The 11,338-nt window shown below is 39.6% G+C and overlaps 1 protein-coding gene and 1 pseudogene across 1 annotated transcript; both read left to right on the plus strand.

Annotated features, from left to right (window-relative positions):
* Positions 1–2,144: 2,144 nt before the first annotated feature.
* On the plus strand, positions 2,145–2,507 carry LOC147426944 (oxygen-evolving enhancer protein 3-1, chloroplastic-like). The gene has a single exon (XM_086499216.1). The coding sequence runs from the start codon at positions 2,160–2,162 to the stop codon at positions 2,505–2,507; it is 348 nt and encodes a 115-aa protein (XP_086355342.1). The 5' UTR covers positions 2,145–2,159.
* An 81-nt stretch (positions 2,508–2,588) lies between these two features.
* On the plus strand, positions 2,589–3,060 carry LOC147426945 (uncharacterized; annotated as a pseudogene).
* The last annotated feature ends 8,278 nt before the right edge of the window (positions 3,061–11,338 follow it).

Consider the following 11,338-nt stretch of genomic DNA (forward strand, 5'->3'; position numbering starts at 1 on the left):
AACCATGTCAGTGCTTTTCCCTCTAATGTCATTCCAAATCCCTGAAATTGAGTATGGAAATCAAATATGAGTTTTTCTCTTAGCACTTGCTTAAAGCTTGCTAAGTGGTCATATGGATCCCCAGATCCACTGTACTTTTTGACCCATTTTTGAAAATCAGCTGGTCTGATATGTCTATTTGGTTCAACTCTCGGTCTCCTGGCAGTCAGTCTTGTTTTGGGTCCTTCAAACCAGTCTATTGGAAATAGTCACTCATGTAGCCCTTGACTGGCTTTAGTGTCACCCGGTTTTCTTCATGATAAGGTAGTTTTTGGTTTCTTAACATTACACTGAAAATATCTCTCGTGGAGTTCATCTCTTATAATAGTTGCTGGTCCTTGGCCCAATATCCAATCCCTTATGGAGTACCCTTGGTATTTGGTTTTGTTCCACCTCCTCAGGACTCATCATAACAATGTTATTGTTATAACAATACCTAAATAGGTAGGTTGGTAGATTTGTGTAACCCCCGGGGGATTCGCTATGGATTTCCGTATGGTATCACGTGAGTGTAGAAGAGGGGGGTTTTTAGAGGTCAGACATAAGCATATACAATAGGGGTAGCCCCCCATTATTTCATGCTCGTACCGTATGCATAAGGGAGGGGGGACCTACCCCGCGGGGGGGGGGGGGGGGGGGGGGGGGGGGGGGGGGGGGGGTATTAAGTGCTTATGCCATAAGACACATGCCCTAACAAGCCAATTAAAGAATCTTTCACATGAGGGTGTTGTTCTTGGTATTTCAAAGAGTTAATTTACTCCTTTAGCAAACTAAGATAGCTATACCAATGAAAAAATATGGTACCTCCCTGTCCTCTCCCTTAGCTAACATCTTTAAGACTTGTTCAACAAGCTTCTAGATTTGTTGGGGTCAATGCTACCATAAACTTGACTAATCTTCTTCTATGTGTGCTTTGAAAGGAAGGAGAGAGAGACAGATTTTTTTGAGACTCCTATCTGCCTGCTCTGCCCACGTGTCTTCTTCTCCCTTCGTCCACTTGACTGGCTCCCCGCTATCTCCGTGAAGCCTTCCCCTTTTCCATTTGGTGGAATTATCTGCTTAGATACCCATTAATAAACCACTTTCAAAATTGACCACACATACGACATACTTGAATACCCATACTAATAGAGATCAGTTATGGATGTTGTACTTGGCAAATATACTTGCTCTTCTATTCAATGTTCGGGAAAGATGTGTGTTAGCTTAATATCGTGCCGTTTTCAATTTCAAAAAGTCCGGTTAAGGGAAAGGGGAAAAGGAGAAATTCCGCCTCAAAATAGAGAAAAATAGTGTAAAAATCCAAGAAAAAATCTAATTTTCTAAAATCTCCTCTTGAAAAATTTAAGGAAAGAAATTTTGTATGTTTGGAAAAATGATTTTTCCCGAACACTGCAAGTTCTATTGAATAGAGATCAATTGTACATATCATTTGGTGTCTACCTTAAACTTGGTAGGCCTCGTGACTTTGTCACTTGTTCCCTAGGCACTAGTAAGGTCTCTGTCAGACGTAGGCGCAAGACAGGGCCCAAAAATCCCTGCTTGGGTGCTTTGGCTGTCACACACAACGGAGGCTCTCTCCTTTCGAACGTCTACATCAACAAATCAGCTGGTTCCACTTCCGCTTCTCCAGGCACGAGCAAGAATTTGTCGCCTATTTTCACATGTCGTGCCCTTTTTGCTCTTCATGTCCACTACTAGGCGAAGATGACCAAGGGGTCTAGGCCGGGTGAGCATTCGTTGCAGCGGACGCACACAATAGCCAATACCTTTTTGCCATGTCAATTGCACACACATACGGACGAACGTGTGTGACACGAGCCTAACTGAGTTCCAATTTCCAAAAGCCAGGGCCCGAACTTTCCAATTCATTAAAGAGTGAATGGATGGGGTGCTGCTCATTTCCAATTTCCAAGGAAAGGAAGAGAGAAAGACTCAGCTGGAGCCTGAGAGGCTAGAGCTAGAGCCAAGACTCAGGAGTAAATTGCTGAATGCCCATTCCTTGGGCGAATCTAGAGAGAGAGAGAGAGAGAGAGAGAGAGAGAGAGAGAGAGAGAGAGAAGAAGAAGAAGAAGAAGAAGAAGAAGACGAGCGATTGCAACAGCCTAAGAGGGGGGGAGATGGAAAGCACAACAGTAGCCATGGCTGGCATTGTGTCGCCCACCACTCCTGCCTTGAACTCCACCGCCAAGGTCTCCACCTCTGTGGCGCCCTCCTTCAAGCCCGCTATGCTACCCATCCGCGCCAACAGCTCTTCCCAACCCGCCTGTCAGTGCTCCCGCCGTGCCCTCCTCTTTCTTCTCGCAACCGCCACCCCTGCTACCATCTTCGCCAAGGAGGCTCTCGCTGTTGCTACCATCATCAAGGTGGAAGGTCCCCCTCCTCCCTCCGGTGGCCTGCCTGGTACCGATAATGCCGATCAAGCCCGAGACACGGACCTTCCATTGAAGAAGATTCCAACCACCTGACAGAGCACCATGCCTGACGAGCTTGGAAGCATTAGATCTCTAGAATCGTTGGATGTCAGCCGCAACAATTTGTCTGGTCCGATGCCAGAATTCTTGTCTGCATGGTTCAATCTGAAAAGCCTTGTGCTCTCCTCAAATACTTTCAATGGCAGTCTTCCTAATCTGTTGGTGAAGCTCGTCAATCTTCAAGTCCTCGACCTGGCGGAAAACAATTTATCGGGTAACATTCCTTTCTTTTTAGGCTCATTTGGCTCATTAAGAGCTTTCTGGGCCCATTCCGGTCGAGCTTGCCGGTTTGCCGAACTTGCAAGTTCTTGCTCTTGCTGGTAACTCTCTCACAGGTTCTGTCCCTTCAGTTCTTAGCAGCCTTTCTACAGCCCAGGTTTTTGATTTCCAGAGCAACAGACTGACTGGCACCATTCCCTCTAGCTTGGGTATGCTACAAAAGCTGATGGTTCTCTCCTTATCAGACAACCACTTGTATGGCTGCATTCCCTCAGATATTGGTAATTGCTCCCACATAATGGTTTTTGAGGCCAGAACAATGGGCTAAATGGATCGATACCAACAGAGACGGGCATGTTGGTGAAGCTACAAAAGTTGGACATAGGCATGAACAACCTTGCAGGTTATATACCCCCACAATTATTCAATTCTACAGCCTTGTTAAAATTGGACCTTGATTACAACCACCTGATAGGGCACACACGTTCACAATGGGAGGCCATCACCTTGCAAGCGAAGCGATGCATGACTTGTGGTCGTGCTTGTGATGGCCATAGCAATCTAGGGATGGGCATTCATATCACATATAATTGCTTAAGCATAGACGTGCATTCATATCACACATAATTGTTTTTGTTCAAAAAGATTAATCTTTTAACGAGTTGCTTTGTAATGTGTTTTGATTTGAAAAGTGAAGTTTTTCATGGTTGTTTAAGAGTATGCATTATTTATTATTTAGAGAACAATCCATTTTATAGCGTGTCTTAAATCTTATGTGGGAAGCTTACTAAGTAGGTGGCTAGTATCATATGTTTTGAGATTGAGATTTGTATCAATTTACAAGCCAAATGTTAATCATTTTTTGACAAATTACATTGAAACGATTGGTTTATTTTAATTTAGTATTCATTATATTTGTTGTTTTTCATGGTTTTTTCTCTGAACATCTATTGCAAATGAAAACACAATACAATGTACACTTCTGTTCATTTGCAGTTCAACATGTATTTTTGCAAAAGCATGTGCTTCTAAAATTGTTATGTTACTAGAGTGAGTCATTACATTCCGTACGAAATCCGTATGAGGGGGGATGAATGTCCGTATCTTGTGCGTATGTAGGGGGGTAGGTTAGCATGTAAGATACCGTACATAGGGGGGTTTCTCTAATTTTGATGCACGCAGGTGACATCCCCCCATTACTAATAGTGAATCCCCCGGGGTTGAACCCTTGTATTTGATTTTGAAGATATAGATGATTTTCATGGGTGTTAGCTGTCCTGATTTGGCATGAGAAGTCCATAGAAGATCTTTGACATTTCTATCCTCCCAAAAATAGACTCCAATCCTAGGACTATCCGTACTAAGCCGTTTCAAAGGCTTCAAATCAACTTGATAGTATCCCTCAAATTCTAAAGTTAGTGGTCCTTCTTTTGCTGCCATATCTAGAATTATGGTATTTACTTCTAACCTCTATTTATATATCACGTCAGGGTTTTCAACTTGTAAATACTGAGTTCCTTTTCAATTAATGTACATGTTTCCTTGTTTGTTTGCCTTGATTTCCTCTTCAAACTCTATATCATGGTCATCAATGCGAATAGCATACTCTTCGTTAGGATCCAGGTAAACCTGAGCTCCATGTCGATTAGTCTTATAAAAGGTGAGTATGTGCTTATAACGCACTGTCATTCCGGTTTCTGAATGAGTCGAATAGGAAGACATTTTAGATGTTGATTCTGAAAAAGTGTCTGAGACTTCTTCAAAGATAGTATCTTTGATTCACACTCTCTTTGGCGGATACTCTACTAGCGATCTCTCCAAATATGCCTTGGTTTGCTAGTATACGGCCATATCTAAGGTTCATATAGACTTGTGAAGACATGGATAGAGTACTTACCGTCGGATTGAATTGTTATCAGCTTCTTCCACTTGACTTGATTGCAACTTCTATCAAGCTTTCAATTCCTTTTCTGCAACCTGATTCCTATATTAGTTTTTATCAAGTTAGCTAATCTTTTTACAAAGACTGTACAATTTTTGCTAACTATTGTGATTGGTCTATGTGTATCACTTCAATTTGCTAAGTGAGTTAGCAATTGAGACTTTCAGATTCTACTTTTTCAAGAAGCCAAAGGACTAATTTGCAACGCGTAAACTGAGTGAACATGTACCAATTTGGATCCAATTGAACCCAAAATTTCTCGATGGCCTTGTATTATGTTGGTCTAACATTGTACAAGCTTAGAAGTCCAAAAGTCTGTCTCTGTGTATCAGTACTAAATAATCACGGTTATTTACTTTTCTCAAATCTTTATACTTTTTGGCTTGTTTCACCAAGTATGCAACTTGTTATGGTCCCTGGACAAGTTTCAGTTAGTTTGAACAATATTTCTTCAAGTTATCAACAACTGTTTCGTGTCCGTAGACTCAATTTTCAAGAATCTGACTTAAGTCTCACTTTTGTGATCCAAATTTCACCAACTTTGATTTGTGTGGTCTACTTGATATGCTTGACCTTGTGGTATACTCAAATGTGCAAAAATGTCCAATTTTGTAGCAGATATAAATAATCACGATTATTTAGTCTTGCTATTTTTATGTAAGTTTTTGCTACAATCTTGACATAGAATGGTCAAGCAACTCAACTTAAGCTCCCAGCCAAGTTTCATCAAGTTTGGATAATCCCTGTTCGAGTGGTCAATAGTTTTGTGTCTGTAGACTGACTTTACAAATTTGACCATAATTTTCACTTCAATGATCCAAATCTTGCCAAATTTGATTTGTGGGCTTAATATAACATGCTAAAACTAGTGGTATGCTGGGTTGGTCAAAAAACTTGAAAATGAGACAAAAGTAAATAATCACGATTATTTACTTCTAATAAATTTTTGTATCTCTTGGTCAACTGAGCATGTACACTTGTTTAACACCTTAATATAAGCCTATGAGTCATGTTTCACTAGGTTTGAACAAGATTTTCCCAATTCACACTCAAGTTCTTGACAATCAGTACAGATTTTAGTTTTTACCAAGGTTTTGGACAGTTTGGTGATCCAAATTCTATGGGCCTTTACAAAAGATGTTTGTACACATGCTTAGAGTCTCTGGTATCAACCTTGGTCACTTCTAAGCTGAAAGTAAATAATCATAATTATTTACTTTTGGTCCAAAATGAATATTTTTTCCAACTTGTTCAGTGGATAGTCTTTTTATGAGCTATTTTAAGCCTCTGAGTCAAGTCAAAACTTAATTTGGCCTAAAAAGTCAAGAGAAAATAAATAATCTGAGTTTTTGCAAACTCTTGAAAATTTTACTTCAAATACGTCCTTAGGCTTACCCATTGGTTCACACAGCTTTTAAAGCAATATCTCCTGCCGGATTCAATGGTTGACAGTCTTTTGGTGTTGTTTACAGCCGTAGACCTGAAATTATGTAACTTCACATAAACAACTCACAATTGATTCTTTTGGAGAGAGAAATGTTCTGAGATCCCACCTCGGATTCTACTTACCCTACTTCTAGGTTTTACTGCAATGGGGTTGTGGAAAGTGTCCACAAACACTCATTTTCTTGTTTTTATGGTTTTAGACTTGTCTTGTCCATCAATCATTCTCAAAGTCCTAATCTAATCCTACAATCCTAAAATCCTAAAAGATACTTAGCAAGTGCAAGCTACTTCCAAGCTACCTCTACACAGCAAAAGACAACAATCTTAAGCTATGCGATTTTCAAAAGAAAGTTTTGACTCTAGGTCATCATAGAGGAAGTTAAATGATAACTTCACAAGACGCTCGTGTTTTTTCCTAGTTTATGTCTCTTTGATCCCCATCAGAGGCGCGAAATGTGGGACGGGTGTCTAACCTCACTCCTATCTTATTGCTGACACAATGAGAACCACGAATATAATTGCCAATGCATGGGATGAAGCTGACTTGACTAGTGCATAGAGGCTACAAGAGGTTTTCAGTCTCTTGAAAAACAATAAACAACTCGCATTTATCTCAAGCTACACTCAAATGGCAGAAAGCACCAAAAGCTAGTCACTAATCGGTAAACAAATCACAACCGTTACAACATCAAACGACATCCAAACGTTACAACAGCAGCAGTGAGTTTTTGACCTAGTTGTTTTCAACCCAGAATGCATCTAAATGCTTACCAATGGTTCCCCAATACACCACCTTTACTTAGTTTATGATTTTAAAGCTTAAATTCCTACTTATGATGAAATGAGGCCATGGGTTGGCGATGCCAAAATCTACGGATTGCCATGAAATGCTTACATCAATGCGTAGAGCTCTTACCTTCGGTTGCAATGCAACATATTGCACTGTAATGTGACAATCGGGGAGGGAGTAGGAAGCACGAGAAGAAGAGAAGTGAGCGCCGTTAGCTCACGCTGTGTTTCTATTATCCAAAACTTATCAAAAACTTACAAAAATTGGCTTTTATACCTTAGCCAAGTTTTTTGTGGTCAAAACTAATAATCTGGGAGCTCTAATGAAAGACAAGTTTATACAATCTGGAAGCTTGTAGCCCCGCCGGCTCATCAATTACACTATTTATCTGAAAAGTAGGAGTTACAACATTCCCGATTCATCAAAATAATAAGTATTTTTACAATAAAAGCTCCGAAAAATGTTATCTGAGTTATTCGAGCTAGCTTGCTGTTAACAGTAGCCTTGACCTTTGTTCCATGAGCTGTTTGAAACTTGCCATTGAGATGTTTTGCTGATATTTTATCTAGGTCTCTGTCTTTGATGTGTGCCTTTTCATTTGATCAAATGTCTACAATCGCCTAAGGGGTAGTTGCCCACTCTTTTGGCATGCATCTTTGAGGCATCATACTAACAAAATACATCACTTTAGTGCTAAAATTTTGGTCGCATACTTGCCAAAAAATTTGCTTTAATGTAAAATTGACCATAAACTAAAAATTGAACATAACTTAAGCAAATGTGCTCCTAATTTAACCAAGCTTCACGAATGTCTCTAAAATAAACATAGGCACTAGGAAAAATTTATTCAGTCAATGTTGAGCTACGGGTACATGGATTGCGATCCATGTTTGGAAGCCAAATTGAGTTTTCTTGATACCATCAGGTTCAACATGATCAATAGATGCTTATGGTAACAAACTTTTTGACTTTTTGGGTTTGGACCTCTGATTTGCAAAATAAGTCAATCTTTACAAATTTTTCCCAATTTTGGGATTTTACAAGGATTTTAGTATCCAAATGCTCGGGGGGTTCACTATGTGTAAAACTACCATATCACGTGCGTTCAAGACATGTTTGTAAAACCCCTTATCTGTGAATTTTGTTAATAATATAATGCACCATTTTCTTTTAAAATCTGTAAGTTTTTTTCAAATTTGAAAAAATATTGTCCTTCTGTATATATATTTCTGTAAGTTTCAAGAACTTTAAATACCCTTCTGTTGAACTCACGTGATAGGTTACATTTTTATTAGGTGACCTCCCCGGGTCCAAATGACTTGAAACCTTGGGGTTCAAATAGCATTTAGGTCGAGATGGCTAGGTTCTGGTTCAGAAATCTGGGAAAGGAATATGTATCGCGATCCATGTGTGGTCAATAGCTAATCCTAGAACACTAATGAATTCTTTTCAAATTTTGTTTAAAATGCACTAAGTTCGCACAAATTTCCAATTTATGGCCATTTTTCATGACTTTGATCCAAACTGCTTTTCAAAGCCTTCTTTGTTGCAATCTTGTGGTATAGGTGTTAACATTCTAGGATTTGATGCCTTGATGATGAAGAACACCCGTGTATACACCTATTTGTCAATTTTCACCTCAATCTGACTCTGATAAGACCTTCTACCAATGATGCCAAATATAGTGTTCTTGTCGAGCATTTCCTGGATGCACTTTGGCTCCTTAGATCATGTTAATACTTTTGAAGTTTTAAACTCAGGGTGTTCTAAAAAAACCCTAATTTTTGCTACTTAGAGAATTTGAAGGTACAATTTCTTGAATTTTAGCCAAACTTGTAGTTTTCTTTGAAACTCTTAATGCCCTTGGCCTATAGGTATACTAAGATGCTTGTGGACCAAATTTAGGCTGAAATTGCATATGGCAGAGATGGACCACGATCCATGTTCGAGAGCCAATTGACATGGAGTTTGTAGGGCAGGTTCTTGACATGTGTCTACGATTGTTGGGCATCAACATATTGGGTTTTCTTGATCTAGGCCAAAATGACCATTTGAACTCTGAGCTATGGAAAATTTGGGGTTTCCAGGCCAAAGGATGTCCAAAATTCACCAAAATTTAGGAGAACCTTTCCAAGTTGTACCTAGTTGTTGGCAAAATTTTGATCCAAATCTGAGCAAGTGGGGGCATGGATCTCGATCCATGTATAAACACAATATTTTTCCTTTTTCGTGTGGAGCAATCATGAGGTTGTGAAGAGTTTCTTGCAGAAAGTTTTGTGAGTTTTGGGGGCAAGGGGCATGGATCGTGATTCATGTTCCCTCATCAATCTGGAAGCTGACCATGTAGCCTTGAAATACACACCATTTTGGTTATTTTCCCCAACTCGTTTTGAGTTGGGAAAATTAACCACTTTTGAGTTTGGATCACTTTTGATCCTCCTGTCAAGCCCTTTTTGTAGAAATTGGCTTTTGATTTTGATTTTTGTTGTCTTTTTAGTGTTTTGTGTGTTGTACAAACCATGGAAATATTGGGTAATGCATGTAGGCAGTACCTGTAGAATCTAGTATAGAGTGGTGGTCTCGATGGCACATAGCAAGGAAAAATGTGGTGTGTGCTCTAGGTCACTAAATGATCTATCTCTCTCTCTCTCTCTCTCTCTCTCTCTCTCTCTCTCTCTCTCTCTCTCTCTCTCTGTGTGTGTCTCTCTCTCTCTCTTTCAATGACAAATAAGGTCTAAATTGACCTACCATGGGTATAAGTATCTGACTTACTTGGAACCCAAAGTGTACTTTTACCTTCTTTGCTTAAATCTCTCATGTTATATTACTTGGGGCTCAAATAGCTTGTGACTTGAATATTCCATCATTGTTGGCCCTTGATTTTGCAAATTTGACAAATCGTAAGTTAGCCCAAAAAATTAATTTGTATTGAATTTTTTGAAACTCACTATTCTTGAAGCTTTTGCTTTGCCAATTTGATATCTGCTTTCAAAACTTGATTTTGGTTTTCTTGGGTAATTTTTTATCCTTGTTAACTAAGCATTGCTCTAGCACCGTTATATAGTAGATAAGATAAGGCTAGGCAAAGATATCACATTTTACGTACATTTATTACTCAAGTGCTCATTACGAGCTATGGCCATTTATGCTCGACCAGACAATGTGTATTCATTTTGAGCATTGAAGAATCTATAAATAAAATACGTGCAAGAGGGAAATGCTCACTCTTGCATGGGGGGAGATTGCACCCAGTGCTTGTGTTCTTCTTCTCTCCTCTCTTCTCTTCTCTCTCACTGTGCCAATGTAGCAATCCTCTCTTAGAAATGCATCCACACATGCTCTTCTGCTCTATCTCGCTCTCTATCTCTCTTTGTTCATGTACAACTTGGATTATACGTTGTGCGATTTGTCAGGTATGCAGACCACCTCACGTTCGATTGTAGCAGTGGTATCAGAGCTATGGCTACGATCAAATCAACCTCACATGGAGAACACTACATACACAAAGATAAATGTATTCTCTACATCTCTATCATTTACAATTAGCTTGACTAATTGTTATTAATTAGCAAGAAACCATGTTAGAAGACCCTCAATTATGATTATGACCATGGTAATCACGAACGTTGTGACTAGTAGGAAGACGAGAAGCCTTGATGTGCATGACAACAAGGAGGCATGCAACATGAAGAGTAGACATGCATGCACCACGAGGACACAACCGATGATCATATAACTCATGCATGCAGCACCATTTGTCCAACAAACCTCAAAACAATCCAAAAACAAATTGAATACATCCTGCTTGAGTGCCTCCAATTTGGCATCCATCTCGATTGGGGGGATGCCTCTTTGCAAAAATCATGTAGCAAACGTGCCCGCAAAGCCGGCCAAGCACGCCTCAACTCACCTTCCAAAGCTTCATACCACAATTTTGCTTTATCGTGCATCACCAATGGAAATGTTTGCATTTTTATTGTCCTTGTTCGGTGTAATGCAAATGGCCTATGAACTTTGAGAATAGCGAAATTAAAATAATTAAAGTAAGCACTTTTGTGAGATCACTTTGAGAACATAGAGGGTGAACTTAATGATGGTAGCAACATGAGCATAGTACTTAATTAACTTGGCATGAGCAATACTTTTTCAAGAGAGAGAGTATTAGAGTACATGACAATAGTTGAGGACCGGATTTACTTGGAGGTGGTCCCCCCTGCAAAAGGTGTTTGTAATTATACATTCTCCCATCAAGAGAGACTTGGTGCATTACAATCTTTGTGTTCCTTGTGACCTTGGTGATGCTATGAAGATGGAAAGCTTCATGCATCACGAGCATAACATAAATTTTGCAAAAAGCATTAACTATCCCAAGCCTCAGCCCCAAGGCCTCAAACACCTTCAAAGGTGGAGAGAGCTAGCGGGGAATGA

Source organism: Adiantum capillus-veneris, chromosome 24 (assembly GCF_014529385.1).
Source record: "Adiantum capillus-veneris isolate H3 chromosome 24, ASM1452938v2, whole genome shotgun sequence".
In the NCBI taxonomy this organism is placed as follows: Eukaryota; Viridiplantae; Streptophyta; class Polypodiopsida; order Polypodiales; family Pteridaceae; genus Adiantum; species Adiantum capillus-veneris.

Excerpts from the sequence above, each read along its gene's own strand:
- LOC147426944 (XM_086499216.1), top strand. The coding sequence starts at position 2,160 with ATGGAAAGCACAACAGTAGCCATGGCTGGCATTGTGTCGCCCACCACT.